At 61.0% G+C, this 18,175-nt stretch overlaps 1 protein-coding gene across 3 annotated transcripts in view; it reads left to right on the plus strand.

Annotated features, from left to right (window-relative positions):
- The window catches only part of CYP26B1 (cytochrome P450 family 26 subfamily B member 1), a 17,739-nt gene extending 310 nt beyond the window's left edge, over positions 1–17,429 (plus strand). Inside the window, exons 1-7 of one of the 3 annotated variants that reach the window (XM_073897536.1) lie at positions 86–572; positions 680–1,295; positions 4,865–5,089; positions 13,792–14,067; positions 14,344–14,499; positions 16,010–16,294; positions 16,678–17,429. In XM_073897536.1, the coding sequence (XP_073753637.1) occupies positions 1,092–1,295; positions 4,865–5,089; positions 13,792–14,067; positions 14,344–14,499; positions 16,010–16,294; positions 16,678–17,070 (1,539 nt within the window). In that variant the 5' untranslated portion in view covers positions 86–572; positions 680–1,091 and the 3' untranslated portion in view covers positions 17,071–17,429. Of the gene's footprint in view, positions 1–85; positions 1,296–4,864; positions 5,090–13,791; positions 14,068–14,343; positions 14,500–16,009; positions 16,295–16,677 lie in introns of those variants that run through there. The other 2 variants (XM_073897535.1, XM_025867651.2) reach the window with 2 other exon arrangements.
- The last annotated feature ends 746 nt before the right edge of the window (positions 17,430–18,175 follow it).

Below are 18,175 nucleotides of genomic sequence, written 5' to 3' on the forward strand. Positions count from 1 at the left end.
GGCGGGGCGCCCACGGCGCAGCCTCCCGCCTCTATATAAACACACGCATCGCCTCGCTTTGGACTCAAATTCACATTGAGAGAAGCTTTTAAAACCACCAGCCCTGAAATCCTGCCTCCTGCTTTTCCCCCTCTTTCATTCCTTTTGCCTTCCTTTCTTTTTTCCCCCTTTCTTCCCCCAGCAGCAACTCCAGAGCCGAGAGACCGCGTCCCAGGACGGATTGCCTTTTCTTAATTGATACAATAGCCCAGCTCGGGTTTTCACCTCCTCCCCCAACCCCACCCCGCCTCACCCCGCCCGCCCGCCGCCGCCGCCGCCGCCGCCGCCGCCCCAGCGCCCGCCCGGGGCTCTGTCGCCCGCCGCGTCCCGTCCCGGCTGCGGTCCGCCGGCTTCGCACCCGCGCTCCGGCCGCCGCGCTCGCCGCGCTGCCTCGCCCGCCGCGCCCGCCTCGGGGGTGCAGCGGCGGCTCTGCGGCTCGGGAGCGCCGCCCGGGGCAGCCCGGGGACGCTGGGCTCGGGCCTCTCCACTCGCCTCAGCCGGGGAACCTTCCCCCTCACCCCTAAAGTTTCTGGGTTCGTTGGAATTTTTGGATTCAGAATTTTTTTCCTTTTTTTTTTTTCCACCTAGGAGTTTGAGGGGGAAAACTTTTGACAAATCGATCGCACTTTCTCTCCGCTAGCTCTTACGAGAGAGGCTCCCGCTGGACAAAGTTTTCCAAAGTTTTCCGAGTGTGATGGTTGCGGGGAGAGCTAATCCACCAGCCTGATTCACCGCTTCATCTCACCACCCCTCGAGCATCCCCTAAGCCCGCTATAAGAGAACAAACAAACAAACAAGCAAACAAAGTTACACCCCGAGTCGCCTCGTGTCTCTTCTCTCTCTTCTTTTAGGCAAATTTTTCCCTCCCTCTCTCCGCTCCCCTCGCAGCCTCACTCCCCTTCCCTCGGCCCCTTCCTCCTTCTCCGTTTCGGCTGGAGGTGCCAGGACCCCCGGCCGCAGCCTCCCCTCCCCCGCCGCTCGCGTCCCTTCTCATCCGGCCCTCCCCTCCCCCGCCGCGGCCGGCACAGCCAATCCCCCGAGCGGCCGCCAACATGCTCTTTGAGGGCTTGGAGCTGGTGTCGGCGCTGGCCACCCTCGCCGCGTGCCTGGTGTCGGTGACGCTGCTGCTGGCCGTGTCGCAGCAGCTGTGGCAGCTGCGCTGGGCGGCCACCCGCGACAAGAGCTGCAAGCTGCCCATCCCCAAGGGCTCCATGGGCTTCCCGCTCATCGGAGAGACCGGCCACTGGCTGCTACAGGTAAGGGCGCGCTCGCTCCGCGGCTCTCCGGGGTCCGCTAGCGGCGAGCGCCGGGCCGTTGGAGCGGCGGACCGGCCAGGGGGCGCCGGGAGCCTGAAGGCACGGGTCCCCGCCCCGCCCCTTCCCTCCTCTTTGCGGGTGCAGCCCGGGCTTGCCCTGCCCGCCTGCGGCGTGGTTCGGAGCCCACAGGCGCCGGGTGCGCAAATTCTGGGGGCTGATAGGAGAAGTCCCCGGACTCGAGAGGGCTCCCAAGATTGACTTTCCCTGGTCGCGGACGACCCAGCAGGGGTGCGTGGACCGTCCGGGTGGCTCCCCGCGCGAGGCGAGCCGGAGGGGGTGTCGGGTCGTGAGCAGCTTTCGCCTCCCCTTCGCGCTCCAGGCCCCTGTCGCCGTCGGCTTCCGGGGCTTTGGAGGTGTCCCTGGGACCCGAAAACTGAGCCGGGGAGAGGAAGGAGCCAATGACAGCCAGAATTGCCCCTTTTAGACCCCAGCTGTGTTCCCGCCGCGTCGTCGGCTGCGCTAGGTACAACTGCCCTGGTCCACAATCCAACAAAGTGTGTGTATTTAGTGGTGGGGAAGGAAGGAGGTAACCCAAGGAAGGTGAGAAGCCCGAGACCCGAGGGTTCTTGGCTTTTAAGGAAAAGGGTCTATTTACTTATTGGGTGGGGACACTTGAGCAGGGGAGAGAAACTTGGGATTGGTGTATGAGATCCAAAGGGTTTGTGTGTGTGTGTGTGTGTGTGTGTGTGTGTGTGTGTGTGTGTTGCTAGACGCCACACAACCGCACACCGCTGGTGATAATGGGGGTGGGTGCGTCGAGGACCAGACCCAGGTAAGTAATGGGGAGATTAACCTGGAATTAACCTCGTCAAGTGCTAGACAAACGCTTTTGCCACTTGATATACACCAGGTGTTTTTCTTTTTGGGGTGGGGGGAGCCTCTGGTTAACCGCGGGAGGTGTGTTGTGTTCGGGTGAACACCCGTGTTTGTACGGAGGATGCTGATGGGAGTTAAGAGAAGGATGAACGTCCTGAAGACAACCCCGGCAAGGGTGAGGTGAGGCGATAGGCGACGGCAGAGACCTGTGCGTTCAGAAGTGCGAAAGCATGGCTTGAAATTAACAGACGCGTGCAGTCCGCGAGCGCACACACGTACACCCAGCCCGGCCCCGCCCCGCGCCAAGTGACAGCGGAGCGGGGGCGGGGAGGGGGGCGTGCGGATCCTCTGCGATGTGGTCTTCCCAAGTCCCAGAATCGGCCCATCTCTTTTGGGGATGCTCATGCAGTGGGGTGGGGTTCGCTTTAATCAGTAGGGCTACCCTCCGTAAAGAAATCCTCAGAGACTCTCCCATGCCACCACACTGAAAGAGTTAAATGCGGCGGTGGTCTAGGCTTTTGGCCGAGAATTTAGGAAATAAAGTAACTCACACGGGCATCAGCTCCCGTCTCCTTAGAGCCAATCTGCGGAATCCGTGGTCTGTCGCCTCTCCCCCCGCCCCTTTCCTGACCTTTCTCTGCTACCCGAAACGTCCCCCTGACCTTTTCTCCGAATCCCACAAGGGCCCCTGGGGCTCCGCGTGCAACCGGCACTGAAGTTTGGGAAAGGGAACCAGGCCTACGCCTCCCCTTCCATCAGCCCGCGGGGCCCTAGACTCCGCCGTGGGAGGGAAATGGGGGATGCCTGTAGAAGAGCGCTGAAGGGGTTAATGGGAGCCCTCTGAATCCCAGCTTTATTTTTTTGGAGTCATTTATCAGATTTTACGGGGGGACCTCCAAGGGCTCTCCGTTTCCACCGTGCGCCATCTAAACAGAGCCTAGGGCTAAAAATACAACATTTTTGTATAAATTGGACTCGCGGCCCGAGCGGCCGCCCCTATGAAAGTCCTCTTTGTGAAGACCGTGGAAACGGCGGACAAATAACTCTTTATTAATGCCACAAAAAACGCACTTTAATTATAGTTAGGCAGATCAGAGGCGGGAGGGGGACGGCGGGAGAGAGGCGGCGGCGACCTCGGAAAATTCACAACCCAACTTTTGTGTCGAAAGAAAAGAAAAACAGAGGAAAAGAAGAAGAGGAGAGACGGAAAGTCAGACGGAGCGAGGGAGAAGGGTATAGCAGACGGAGGGAGGGAATCCCGCTCCTCACCCCCCCTTGGTCGCACCTCCACCCTCGCCTAGATTTCTCTTAAAGGGGTAGATGCTGTCTAGAGCTGCGGCAGGGTGGGGAGGAGGCTCTCTCCGACCCCCCAACCTGCGAGTGGGGTGGCGTCCCCGCGGCCCAGCCCCCAGTCTTGGAGGCGCGGGCGATCTGGGCTCGCTCCCTGTCGCGCGCCGGGGCCGGAGACGCATGTGGAAAAGTGATTAGGCTCCGGGTTCTGCAGAGTCACTTTTCGGCAGTGCTGGGGTGTGTACACATTTAGCTGGAGAATACTTTTCCATAGAAGAAAGGAAAGTGAGGAGAGGGACCAACCCGGGAAAAGGGGATGCCGAGGTGTCCCTTCGGGGGTGCCTGACTCCGTAGGTCTGGAGTCCGCATTCGCACGTCGTTGGCCATCAGGCGAGAGTGCCGGACAGGTGGCGCCCCTCCCCTTCGCACCTGGTGCTGCCCTGGCGGGAGAAGGGTTAACACGGGGTGGGGTGGCGGGCGCCTACGTCAAAGGTGAGCCGGACGCCCCCGCCCCCGCCCCTCGGAGGTCCCCTCGGTTTCCGGTACCCGCGCGGAGGCCCGCTCAGCCAGCTTCTCTGCGCGCGGGGCCGGGGCCGGGGCCCGGGCCGGGGTCGGGGCTTAGCCGTCCTGGGCGCGCGCCGTCGCTGACGCCGCCGGGGATTCGGTTACCTGTGACGGCCGCCCCGCCCTGCCCCGCCCCGCGGGAAGCGCCTTCCTCCGAGCTCCCGTTCCAGACTCCAGGGCGGCGACGAAAATCCTTCTCAGTTATTCCCAGGGAAGATTGCATTAGGAAAATTGCGGCTCTCGGCCCCGTGACCCTACCTTGCAGATCCCTCAGAGGGCCGCCGGGTCCCTTCGCGGCCCACCCCTGAGAACGGAGGAAACCCCAACCCCCTTCTGTAGTGACTGCCTCCGGGCACAGGCCGCTCACCGCTATAAATAATCTTTGGCCTGCGGCCACCCCGCGGGGTCTCGCCAGCCCGTGGCCGGGAGCCTGGAAATATTTATTCCGAGAGGCTCCGGAACGTGAGGCGGGGGAGCGAGGGGGAGGGGAGCGGAGGCTCTAGCTTCGGGTCCAGGTCCCGCCGTCCGGGATACCTTTTTCCTCCCGCAAGTCATTACCAAAAAACACCCTCCCGACGGGGGCCCGGGGCCTCCCGCCTTCTTGCATTATTTATTATCCTCTAGGCCCTACTTCCCAGTTCTTGTGCATGCTATGAAAAATAAAACCTTCGTGCCTGTTTGTATGTGTGTGTTGGTGGGGGGGGGTTGGGGGGACAGGGGACTGGTGGCCCCGGGCGGGATCCTCCGTTCCTCCCCCACGAGCCCTCCAGGCTGGGCCTCCGGGACATCCCATCTGGCGATGTACGCCCTGAGAGAGGTCTCTTCCCTGGTTCCCGCAGGGTTCCGGCTTCCAGTCGTCGCGGAGGGAGAAGTACGGCAACGTGTTCAAAACGCACTTGCTGGGGCGGCCGCTGATCCGCGTGACAGGCGCAGAAAACGTGCGCAAGATCCTCATGGGCGAACACCACCTCGTGAGCACTGAGTGGCCACGCAGCACGCGCATGCTGCTGGGCCCGAACACGGTGGCCAACTCCATCGGCGACATCCACCGCAACAAGCGCAAGGTAAGAGCTCTCTCTGGGCGAAGGGCCCCGCAACCCTGCTCTGACCCTCTTCTTCCGTGCACCCGTCTCGGGTGTAAGGAGTTTGCGGAGCCCCGGGGACTCCCCCACCCGAATCTGCGCCTCCATTTGCACACCATGCTAGAGGATCCCACAGTTGCGTGCCTAGACGGCTGCGGTCCGAGATCCAGAGCCTGCAGGCCTCCCCCGGGTCTGCCCGTTTGTCGGTCGGCTGTGCCGTTCCCACTACCGGGGCCCATCGGTGGCTGTTGCGGGGAGGTGGTTTGGACAGAGCTCGAACACGCAGGGAGTAGGGCGTCCAACGCCCGTCCTCGCGTGCTCCACAGAACCGAGAAATAAAAGGGCAGATGGTGGCCCATGCTCCCCTTTTCGCCCGGTTTCCCTCTGGAATCCCGAGGACTGGAGACGGATCTTTGGAAAACCAAACCTAACCTTTTTGCCACTGGTTGCTTAAGGGCGACGCGGGCAGGCGCAGGGAGCGGAGCACCTTGTGCGCGACGGGAGGAAGGCCTGTCCTGGGGGGGGGGGGGGGGGGGGGGGATGAAATTTGGGCCACGGCCGCACAGGTCTGGATGGTGGAGGAAGGCGAAGGGTGGGAGAGCAGCGGCAGCGCTGCGAGGGATCAAAGCGCACCTCCCCCCTCCCATAAAGAGGAAGAGAAAGTGGGTGTTTATCCTGTGGATTTCCCGAGCGCCTGGAAGAGGCGCGGAGGAGGAGGCGAGCCAGCGCGCACGGAGCGAGCCGAGCCTCCCCGCCCCCTCACAGGGCCGCGCCGCCGCCGCGGCGGCACCGAGCGCGGGCGGCACGTGCTGTTTGAACTGCAGTAACCCGAAAGCTGAGCCGCGGGCGGGCGGGGCGGCGGCCCGCCGGCTTAAAGCGGGCAGGGACGGGGCGCTGCACGGCCTCCCCTCCCTCCCTCTTTTCCATTGGGTCAGAGGACTCATCCAGGTTTGAAACCTTAAGGAGAGAGAGAGGCAGCCTCTGATCTTCCAGGAGCAGTGGCAGAGTCTGGGAGCGGGGCGGGGTGGGGGGGGGGTGAGCCGCCCCCTCCACCAGAAGTCTAAGTGAAGAGGTCTTTGTGAACGTAGGAATTAATCTTGTAGTATTTGATGTCTTTTGAACTGCCTGCGAAGAGTAGTTTTCCATAGCAGACAAAAGGAGGCAAAATCTGTTGGAGGAGACAACCCCCCTCCCCTTAAAGCACGGATTGCAGGGACTGGAAAGGGGCTTCTAGGGTAGTCTTCCTCCATGTGCCTCACTAGAGCAGGAAGCAGCTGACAGGCCCAGAGGACAGAGGGGAAGTGGCTGGGAGGGGGCTATGGGCTCAGCAACGGGGGCTTATAACATGTGCTGGACACTATTTTTTCTTAGTCTTTAGGACTCCACCCAAAGCCTGTTCCGAAGAGTGAGGAGACAGCCTGAGCCAGAAACCCAGCTCCAAGGACTATGTCTGCTTCCTCATTTTATCTTTATAGAGGCTTTGACAAGAAAACAGTCATTGTCCCCTTCTCAGAGAAGGGGACACTGAGGCTTGGAGCGTTTGAGAGACTTGAACCAGGTCAGGAAGCAAAGAAAGGGCAGGACAGGGCATGCAACACAGGCATCCATGGGAAGAGTTGTTTCTGGGCCACCAAGCAGAGCCTTATACTTAGTCCTGCCCACCTAGGCTTGCCAGAGCTGGCGGTGGGGGTGGGGAGGAGGTGCTGGGAGGAACAGGAAGGCTGGATCAGGACCTGCTGTTGCCTTGTGGTTCTACCCGCCCTGTGCCTGACTTGACTGTGGGCCTCCAGGTGGGGAGGGCCCACCTGGAAAGCCCCAAGGTTTTGGCCCACATTGTCCGTTTGGGAGGAGGGAAGGAGACCACACAGAGGATACTGCCGGGGGAATGCGCCGGGAGAGATGGGGACGGGCAGGGGTGGGGGCCGAAACTGAGAGCCGCGGAAGAGTCATCGATGGTCTCCCTCTCTGGGGCACCCTATCTTCTGGCTTCTGGGGGATAAGAGGTGGCCAGAAAGCAGTTCATCCTGAAAGAGGCTTGGGAGCCCAGTGCAGGGGCCCTCTCTTTGGGTGTACTAGTGTGTGCTTGCCATGTGGCATGTGTCTGGAGCCTGTGGGAAAGGGGTGCACAAAAGGGCCCTTCCCCCCAAATCTCTCTAATTCATGTTCCATCAGCTTGGGTTTACTGAACCAAATTGAAGGCTTTGGGTGAGGCAGAGCCAGAAGTGGGACATGGTCGACCTTGCCTCAAGAAGTAGAGTCTAGCTGGAGGCATGAGAAGAGAATATTCAGGGGCTTGTTTTGGTCCTGGAGGAAATGGCCAGTCTGCTGGACCCCAGTGCCCAGTGGACCCAGCCTGGCCAGGGTCGGGGGTGTGCCACGCACACTGCTTTATCCAGTGCACACTGCAGTCAGGGACCTGGCTGGTGAGCAGGCTGCTGGGCCAGGCCCGGGCCTGGTTAGGATGTACTCACAGGAAGTAAGGCCCAGGTGTGCTGAGGCCTGGCTGGCGGGAGAAGTAGGAGCGTCACTGTTTCCACTGGGGCTGGTGGCCCGCCCCTTCTCTGGGAGGTCTGACCAGATGTGCTGGGAAGGGGCTCCTTACAGCCATCGCTGAACTCCAGGTGTTTGCCCCTCCTGTCCTGGTGGTCTAGGGCCAAGGTGGCTTGAGTTGCCAGGGAGAAAATCCAGAAAGTCTTGCCCGGTCTAACAGAATCCTCTCGGGAAGCCAGGCCCGTGTCCCTATAGCTACTACCTCAGACTCTGTGCCTTCTCTTTCGTAACCTTCCCTCCCCCAGGGGCCTGGGGTGTCTCTGATTAATGGGGGAGGGATGTCATCCTTCTTTGTGTGTGGGGAGGCTGGGGTATTGCCCTAGAAAGAGTGTGGTAGGGAAGAGTGGGGGGAGGTTGTCAGAGACACAGAGGAGGAGTCGGGGGGGGTAGTTCTGGAAGCTCCAGCGCACAGTCCCACACCCCAGAATCAGGCATTTCCTCTTTTCCTTTGGAGATAGGGAGGACCAGCAGCTTCAGGGGGCCTCAGACAGTAGCCCTCCCAAAACTTGGAGAGCATCCCGGAGGATGCACTTAGTCCTGGATTCCTGGTGTCCTCGAGCCTCCAGGCATGGCTCTCTTGTCCTTCCAACCCAGGCTCCTGGCTACAGGGACTTCTGTACCTAAGGCAAAGGTGGGGGAACAGCTCCCCAGGCTTTGGAGGTAGGATGAAGAAGCCCTGTCTACCTACATACCACCCCTCACGGACCTGGCCTTCGGGCCCTGTCCTGGGTAGGAGTGGAGGGCAGGCTCAGGCTCACCGCGCTTCTCTCAGAAACCCTGTCCATCCTCCAGTTTGTGTTGGGGTACAGAGTCTAGGAAGTGCTTCAGCAGGAGGGCAGAGCCAGGAGGGTTTGGGGGTCTTCAGGGAGGCCAACCCAGACCGGCTCTTGATGGCCTTGGGACCAGTGCATAGCCTCTGGCTGCAAAGTCTCCCCCGGCTCAGCTCAGGGCAGCAGTTCTCACCTGCGTAGGAAGGTGGGTGGCCCAGCCAGGCAGCCCTGCTCCTGAGAGCTCTGTCCCAGCTCCCTGGCATAGATAGGCACACAGCCTTTGTTCTGCCAGCCCAAGAAGTCCTTCACTCAAAAGTTACTGTAGCACCAGCCAGTGGGTGCAGGGGCCGCTGAGGGGGTGGGAGGCAGGAGCGGATCTCTCTGAAGGTCAGTGTGGGAGGGAGCCCACAGCCAGCCAGCCGCCAGAGCGCCTGAGAGTGGGTGCCTCCCTCCACTCGCCCTGTGCCAGGCAGTGGGTGGGGGTCTGGCCGGGCCTAGGGTCGGTCTCCTCCCTTTTCCCTCCTTTCTCTGTCCTCCCAGGGCAGGGAGGGGTCCAAGGCTGTGATGCTGATGCATCTGCTCACTCTTCCAGCCTTGAGAGACAATTCTGGCCTTGACAGAGAGTGAGCAGGCTTGGCTGGGGTCTGCTCTGGCCCTGAGCCCCCTGTGCCACCATTGTATCCATTCAGGCTGCCAGGCTGAAGGGCCGGGGTTGGGGGTGTGCCTCCAGGGGTGGGACATGCTACAGCAGGGACAGAGTAGCCAGAACAGCTGGCCTTCTCCTGGGAAGAAACTTGGCCATAAAGAAGGGTCCCCTTAGGGTTCTTAGATAAATTCAGAGCCCCCAGGACGGGTAGAAGGTGGAGCAGTGGGGCTTGGAGTGGTGGGAGTTGGGGTTCGGGGCCATTGGTGGGTATGGCCAGTCATGGCCTGGACTGCGACATCGGGAGGGCCCTTCCCCCCTTGGACCTCCATTTTCTGAGGGGGTTTTACTGTGGCTGGAAGAGGGATGAGTGTCTGGGCAGACCTAACCTTTCAGATTCTGGGGCTCAGCAGGTATCTGCCAGCGCGGCCCTCCCTCCCCGACCACGTGCTTTTGTCCTGGGTGGAAGAGTTAGGGGAGACAGAGCTAGAGTAAAGTGGGGGACAGGCGCTCTGTTGCTGTAGGTGCCAGGAAGCCAGAAGCAGGCCAGCCCTTCCCAGCCAGAGTGGCTGAGTGGGGATTGGCTTGGGAGGCAGCCCGGGTGAAGCCAGGGCCTGGTGGAAATGGCAGGCATCTGGGAAGATGACGTCCTCTCTTGCCCTCCGCCTTCCTTGAGTATAAAGTACACACCTTGGCGTCACCCGTGGCCCCGGCGCTGCCTGCGCTCTGTTGCCCTTTCCACTCGGCAGGCCGGGGCTCCGGTGGCTTGGCTCAGCGGGTAGCCTGCCCCGGCCCCCGCCCTCCCGGGCAGCCGCTTCCATTCCTCCCGGTCTGAGTCACTGGCCCAAGCAGTAGGTTCCCTCCTGCTCTTCCCGCTCCCGAGGCTGCCTGTCCAGAGGCTGTCTGTCCATCTGCCCATCCATAGGCACCAGCTGCGGAGGGGGAGGGTATCTGGCCAAGCGGGTCAGCACGCAGGGCTCCGGGGCTCCAGCGAGCCGCTCTCCTCCCAAGGGCGCCGTGTGAGAGGCAGGAGGGGGAAGCCTTTGTAGAAACAGTTATGGAGAATTTGAGCCTTGACAAGCCCCCTGGTGCCCCACCGCCTCCCACTCAGGGTTGAGAGAGAACCAGGGATGTGGGCCCTTGTGCCAGGCGCTTTGCTGGAGCACCCCATGGGGGTGATGGAGGGTTTCCAAGCACAGCCTTCAAGGCGGGAGGCCAGCCCGCCTGCCTGTGTGCCTGGGAGTTCCCAGTCCGCCGGTGACGCTCTGCCTTCTCTCTCCGGGCACCAGCCCTGGTGGGAAGTCCATACCTGCTGCCCCCTCTGCAGAGCTTTGCCTGGGCCAGAGCTGGTTCCCTATGACCTTTGTCCAACATTCTTGGCTCACTTTTGGGAATTCCTAGGGAAGCCCCAGAGGGAGACAAAGAAGCCCTGGCTCCTATTACAACTGTGGTCAGGGCAGACAGCTCTGGGGGCTGGGAACCCTTCCTCTCTTCACACTGAGCGGCTCTGCTGGGCACTTGCCCATGTGCCCGAGTCCTGACCCCGCCTGCTCGCCCGACGTGGCCCAGGCCTCCCTCTGCCCTGGCCAGCACCTCCGCCTCCTCCTGGCCTTTGTGGTGGGTGGTGGTTTCTGGGCTGCCTTGGCGGTGGGAAGTGCTCTCGTTGTTAATCCTGGGCACCAACCCAGGGATGAGGACCTGGAGTTTTCCTGGTGCCTGGGAGGCCCTGATGACGGGGGAACAGCTGGGCTGGAAGCAGGGGCACGGCCTGGGTGAACTCTGAGCAAAGTCCCTTGACTCGGAGTGCTTGCCACCTGACCATATGCTTCTCATATGGTCATTTTCTCTGCTTCAGGGGTCTCTGAGAGGAATCATGGGTAGGACAGCTAGGTGAAAGGGACCCAAGAACGTCCAGTTAGTCCCCAGAAACCAGTGGGGAAGCTGAGCCCCAGAGAGGACAGTGACCTGCTGGCTGCCACTGGTGAGTCAGGGGCTGGGTCAAGATAAGAGCCTTGGACCTTTTCAGAAGCCCCAGCCCAGAGGCCTGCAGTGCAAGGTGGCAGAGAGCTTCCTGGGGTCATTCCAGCTCCTTCTCAGGACCCCTGACTGCCTAGAGGCGACGCGTGGATCCCCCCACCATTGGAGCCCATCTGCTCAGTCCCAGGTTCCCCTTGGTCCTCCTGCCCTCCTTGGACCCCAAGACTTGAGAAGGAGCAATTCAGCTGGCCATCACTAGAGGGCGCAGGGAATGTAACCTTTGGGGCAGGGCAGGGCAGGGCCTGTGGGTGGGTCATGTCTGGCCCCTCCACAGAGTGCAGTGGGGCTCCTCAGAGACCCTCTGTTGGTAACCCTGGGATGCCCCTCCTGAGCCACTGTAGCCTGCATAGGGTGTATGCGTGGGGGGGGGGGGGCTGGTAGGCCCCAGGGGACTCACACATTGCCAGATTCTGGGCTCTTTTGAAGGGACGGCATCTACTTTGGGATACCTAGATATTGGTGGTTATGTGCTCTGTACCCTGAAAGGAGCCACAGAGGTCACCTCATTCAACCTCACCATTTCCTAGGTGAGGAAGCTGAGGCTGGAGGGCGTGACTTGGCCATGGTGGCACAGTAAGTTGGTGCATGAACCGGGGTTAAAACTCAGGTCTCTGGGCACCCAGCCTGCCATTTCCCACCGCCCCGCTGCCCTTTAGGGCCTAGCTGGCTGTGACTTTGACCAGTCTTGGTCTGAGTGGCCTCCACCCCATTGCCCCCTCCACATGCCCACCTCTGGGCTTGGGTCTCCTGTTTGCGGGAGGTGGGGGGGACCCTGGCCACACCTTGCCCCATGCCCTCCCTGACAGTACTCCTCAGTCGGCCCTGGGCTGATTGGCTCTAGGCCAGGTGTGGCCTCCCTATCTCTGCCCGCCCCTACCTCCAGTCTCCCCATCGAGGCCTGGGAGCCACAGAGTATCTTTCTGCCTCCCTGATGAACACCTTACTGTTTTGTAAGGGCCCTTGGTTGGCCAGCATTGGGCTCTGGGGACAGGGCCCCATTCCCACCTCATTAGACTCTGATCAGGAGCTGAACTTGGAATCCTAAGGATATCAGGGTGGGTTGGGGGTGGGGCGCTGAGGCAGAGAGCACTGCCTGTATCCATAACCCCCTGAAGGGAGGGGGCAGCTGAAGTCTCCTTTGGAAGTTCCTGGGACCCCCACAGCTGAGTAAGGTGTGAGTGACCCATTCAGACCTGGGCTGCCCTTGGCCACTTCCCATCCTTCTACGTTTCAGCTGTCCCTTAATAGCAGGAGCAGCTCCAAACAGTGCTGGCTTCTCTGCCCCTCACTGGCCTCCTTCCCTCCCTCCGTCTGCCCACCGGGAATTTGGGAATGAAAGTGCTATTGTGAATGCCTGGCTGGGCCACTGAAGGGCCAGCACTGTTATTTCTGCAAACCAGCCCTCCCATTAGCCATGCAGGGCTGAGGCCAGGAAAATGTTACCTTTTCCTCCTCGAGCTGACTGCAGGGGAAATTCTCACATTTACAGTTTGTGCGGTGGTTGTGTTTGGGGACAGGAGGGGAGGGTGAGCGCGTGTGTGTGGTTTGCGGGGGGGGGGCCAGGGTAGGGGAGCCGGAGGAGTATGCGTCTCCTTCCTCTGTGCTGTCTCTCCCCTCTCTGCCTTCCCAGTGACCTTTCCCTCGGTGTTGGTGGGGGTGCCCCCCTTCTGCTCCGGACCCTGGGGGGGAATAGAGGATGTTGGTTGAGTGAGTTGCAAAGGTATCAGTAAATAAATTCACATCTTCCCCTCTCCTGTGGGCCATGGGCAGCAGCATGAAACTGCGTGCTGGGCCATTTGGGTAGGGAGGGGGCAGGAGGGGTTACTGAGGAAGCAGGAGGATGGAAAGCAAGAGAAGGTGGAAATAGGGACTCCCTGGCTACTTAAAATGGACCAGGGAGATGCAAGGAATTAAAAGGGCTTCCGTTGGGCATTGTGATCTTTCAGGGCATTGTGATCCTTTGGGGGTGGAAAATCTTGCCCCCATCCCCCCGCCTCCAGCCTCAGCCACATTGAAGACATTTTGATGGCATAGCTATTAACAGATTCCTTAGGATTTCCACCCATTAGGTGTTTCCCAGGGACTGAGAGAAATTTGGTAGTAGGGGGAGGAGGGTCTCAGGAAGTCCTGCTTGCTGTCTAGCCTCAGACTCTCTTGTTCTTCCATCAGTGGAGACGAGCCACCTACTGCTTTCTACCTCTTCCTTGTCCAGTGCACGCATCTGTGTTCCACTCTTCCCGGGCACTTCTGCCTGGGAATTTGGGAATGGGTCCCTGCAGTGGAGGGGCCAGCTCCTGTGTAGACCTCCTAGCAGCTGGACTGCCTAGTCCCCGGGGCTTTGCCACTGTGTGGAGCTCATGCTTTCCTGGGGGTCAGCGAAGGAGAGGACAGCTCAGATCTCCCATGAGTGACATGGAAGGTTCCGACTTGGAACAAAAGTGCCGGTGAACTGTGCTTTACTCCTGTCCTTCCCCTGCCTCTGCCCCAAGGCACAGGCAGTAGGAGTGGCTGTGGGGTAGGGGCGCCATCGAGGGTTTGTGTCTGGAGGTGGAAAGTGGGGCTTGGTTGGAGTGAGGACCTGGCGTCTTTGTGACCGCAGCCCTGGGTGCGTGCTGCGGTGGGGCCCTATGGGAGCTGTGTGGGCAGGCGCAAGCCCCTCCGGCCAACTGCCCCCTGCCCTCCAGGTCTTCTCCAAGATCTTCAGTCACGAGGCCCTGCAGAGCTACCTGCCCAAGATCCAGCTGGTGATCCAGGACACACTTCGTGCCTGGAGCAGCCACCCCGAGGCCATCAACGTGTACCAGGAGACGCAGAAGCTCACCTTCCGCATGGCCATCCGTGTGCTTCTGGGCTTCAGCATCCCTGAAGAGGACCTTGGCCACCTCTTCGAAGTCTACCAGCAGTTTGTGGAGAACGTCTTCTCCCTGCCCGTCGACTTGCCTTTCAGCGGTTACCGGCGGGTGAGCACCCAGGGCCTGGGAGGAGAGGAGATGGGCATCCACGAGCCCACTTTGTGTGGGAGAGGCTGACTGACCACTCAGTCACTCATGGGTCACACAGACAGAGGGGAGGTGTCAGCAGAAGGGTGAGGGTGGAGCCTTCACCCACTGGTCTCAGCTGCTTAGATGGGAAGTTCTCAGAGGAGTCCCTTCCCTGCCCCTCCCGGCCTTGGAAGGGGGCTTTTGGTGAGCCTACCCTTCCTCTTTGGTGACTAGATGGCCCCCTTCTCCCTCCAGGGCATTCAGGCACGGCAGATCTTGCAGAAGGGCCTGGAAAAGGCGATCCGGGAGAAGCTACAGTGCACCCAGGGCAAGGACTACTCGGACGCACTGGACATCCTCATTGAGAGCAGCAAGGAGCATGGCAAGGAGATGACCATGCAGGAGCTGAAGGTGGGGGCAGCCTCCCCAGTGGGTGGTATGAGCACCCCAGGTTCTTTTTCTGCCCATCCTGCTCCACTCCCCCAGGGACTGTCTTTGAGTGGCTGTGGTGGCCACCGCTGCCTGGGGCTGGGGGACTCAACCAGAAAAGAGGCTGTGTCCCGGCCTGCTTAGTGTGGGTGGTGTGATGGGGAGGATGCGAAACAGCCACTATGGGTGGGGCTGCCCAGTCCTGGGAGTGAGTGGGTCCCCACAGCAGCTGGGCTCCACACTCTCCATCCCACCCACCATCTCTTCTACCGTTTAGGTAAAGATGCCAAAATTTGGCCTCTAGAAACCTCGGGATAGACTCGGTGTCAGTGGCTTTGTGGGCCCTCTCACCCCCTTCCACCCCCAATATTCACCATTTCGGTGCATTTCATGGTCCCCGGAAGGGCAGCCTCAGCCCTTGGGGAAGAGCAGGGAGATTTAGACCTAACTCTGGTCTCCTCCACCCCCACCAGCCTATTAAAGCTGGTGGCACTTCGTACTCTCCCCTCGCCTGCAGCCACTAGTTAAGCCCAGCTGGGCTGCCAGCGCCCGGACTGTCCACACTGGGCCCCAAGAAGGACTTCCTGCCCACCCCTTTGTAGGGTGGGTATACCACCTGAGGAGGGATTCATTAACTCATCCTTGCCGAGACTCTGCCACCCCGCGTGCCTGCCAGGTGCCTGCGGAGGCTGACCGCAGACTTCTCCATCCCCCCGTCTGCGCTTACCCCTCGTCTGACTCCGGCTTTCCCCCTGCTGAGCCAGTAGGAGCTCCAATGGCCTTCCCCTTTCACAAGAAGTATTGGGTGCTGCCATGGCAAGTCAGGGACCCAGGTTCCTTCCTTCTCTTCTCTGGGCCTTCATTTGTAAAAATACAGGCTTCAGAATGAGATGACCTGCTGGGATGTTTCCCTGGGGCTCCCACTGTCCAGGTGTCTTGCTCTCCTGAGAACCCCGGCGGGGTCTGAGTCTTCTGGGGACCCCCTCTTCTCAGCCTTCTCGCTGCCATCCCAGCACAGGTCCCCATGGCTGTGGGCCCAGGTGGCCTCCCCAACCCCATCCGTACTCTTGACCTCCCACCAGATGTCCTGGGGATGGAGGAAGGGGCTGGGGCTGCCAGTTGGAAAGCCCAGGGGGCAGACCCACCCTCCTCACCCGCACAGGGCCTGGCTCCTTGGGATTTGTTCTTTTCTTTCTGGGAGCTCACTGCACTGATGAGGCCTGCTCCGGCTGGCTCTGGAATCTGGCAGTGAGTGAGAAGCAGCCCTACCCCAAGGGACTTCCAGGCTAGTGCCTCTGTCCTGGGCTGTGGCAGCTACTTTCCCTGCCCAGCCGGGGGACCGGCCCCGTGACCTGTGTCCATCGTGGCCCGAAGGCCACAGCAACGTGAGGCCCAGAGGCAGGGCCCAGCTAGATGACCTTGGGGCACAGGGTAGGGGTGGGGACACTGGCGAGGGGGGAAGCTGAACCTGGATCCCCTCTTGCCGCTGCAGGACGGGACCCTGGAGCTGATCTTCGCAGCCTACGCCACCACGGCCAGCGCCAGCACGTCGCTCATCATGCAGCTGCTGAAGCACCCCGCCGTGCTGGAGAAGCTGCGCGAGGAGCTGCGGGCCCAGGGCATCCTGCACAGCGGCGGCTGCCCTTGCGAGGGCACGCTGCGCCTCGACACTCTCAGCGGGCTCCACTACCTGGACTGTGTCATCAAGGAGGTCATGCGCCTTTTCACACCCATTTCTGGTGGCTACCGTACCGTGCTGCAGACCTTCGAGCTCGATGTGAGGCTGGGCCCAGCGGGGCTGGGGCTTCGGGGACCTGTGGGAACGCCGCCTTGGGGGTGGGCACTGGCCGATGGGAAGGACCGGCCTTCCTGTGGGGTGCCTCTGTCAGATGGGGGAGACCCTGCCCCAAATGCTGGGTCAGATGAAGCCCACTGGGCTGTCATGGGAAGTTGCCTGTGGACATCTGTAAACAAGAGATGGGACTAACACGCTGCGGGGGGATGCTGGCCAGGACTGGGGGACCACAGCCAGAGGGAGGGTGCTCTCTAGAAACATCTGGGCTGGGGGGCTGGCGGACAGGAAGTCCTTGGCCCTCTCAGACCTCCTCTGGCTCTCACCTCACCACCTTACTCTACCCCTGCCCCCCATCTTGCCTCCAGGGTTTCCAGATCCCCAAAGGCTGGAGTGTCATGTACAGCATCCGGGACACCCATGACACGGCACCCGTGTTCAAGGACGTGAACGTGTTCGATCCGGACCGCTTTGGTCAGGCCCGGAGTGAAGACAAGGATGGCCGCTTCCATTACCTCCCGTTCGGAGGCGGAGTCCGCACCTGCCTGGGCAAGCATCTGGCCAAGCTGTTCCTGAAGGTTCTGGCAGTAGAGCTGGCCAGCACGAGCCGCTTTGAGCTGGCCACCCGGACCTTCCCCCGCATCACCTTGGTCCCTGTCCTGCACCCCGTGGATGGCCTCAGTGTCAAGTTCTTTGGCCTGGACTCTAACCAGAACAAGATCCTGCCAGAGACGGAGGCCATGCTGAGTGCCACAGTCTAACTGCGCCTAGCCTGTACCCCCACCTCAGCCCAGCCAGGCCTGGGGGTGGGTGGTGGTGGTGGGAGGCACCAGAAGGGTCGAAACCTGTGTGTGGGAGGGGGCGAGAACCTGGGGAAGGGGGAGCGGCCCCCCCATACCTTGCCCTCCCCTGTTGCCCCCACCCCTGCAAATCCTGCCCAAAACCAGAAAGGCCCCATCCTTCCGGGGCGGGGGGAGGGAAGGACCCTTTTCCTGGTTCCTACTTCTGTCCCAGTCTCTCCAGTGCCCACCGGCTTAGCTCCTGGGAAGAGGCAGGGCGGGGCGCTCCGCATGCCCACTACAGTGTTAAATGTCAGTGGCTCAGCTGCAGCATTTGCTTGTGATGTTCCGAACTGGCCCCACTTCTCCATTCCTTTTGGACCCTTTTAGTCTGAGGGCAGGTGGTTGACGTGGGGGAAGGAGGAAAAGAGGGGCCCCCTTTGGCTCTCTCTTCAGCACCGCCCCCCCCCCCACCGCTTTGATTCACACGGGTGGAGTGCCCCTCCTTATGTGGCCATCGAAGAACAGCATCCTGGGTAATAGAACACAAGTTCCCCCTTGATGGGGTGGGGGGGTTGCAAGCAGCCTGAAGGGGCCCCACCCCTTTGCCAGTTTGGACATTTGAAATTACCTATTGCTGCTACTTTTTCTCTCTTCTGACCTTGGGGCAAAGGAGCCCCAGGCCCTGTCCTCCCAGCACCCTCCCTGGTGGCCCTGGGCATGCGCACTGACATCCCCACCTTCCCACCAGGCAGCCTTGAGCCCATCCTGCTCCCCTGTTACACACATGCCCAAGTCCTTTGGCTCATGGGCTGTACCCCTGCACCCCCACCCCCTCCCACACCCCCCCATATTTATTCACTGATATAACCGAATCTTGGCGTTCTTGGGGACTGGAAAAGCCTCTCGTCTGTCCCCTAGTCTCTGTCCCAGCTGTCCAGGGCAGGACTTCTGCGAATGACGCTGTCCCCCACCCACTACCCCTAGGCTCCAGACCCCCTGTGGGCTCATCCTCAGAGCCTCACTCCCCGGGTGAAGTCCTGTGCCTCTGCCTTTGCCCCCGGTGGAGATGGGGAAATGGCCCACT

Source organism: Callorhinus ursinus, unplaced genomic scaffold, assembly GCF_003265705.2.
Source record: "Callorhinus ursinus isolate GAN/ISIS: 27379988/994484 unplaced genomic scaffold, GSC_fseal_2.0 scaffold10, whole genome shotgun sequence".
In the NCBI taxonomy this organism is placed as follows: domain Eukaryota; kingdom Metazoa; phylum Chordata; class Mammalia; order Carnivora; family Otariidae; genus Callorhinus; species Callorhinus ursinus.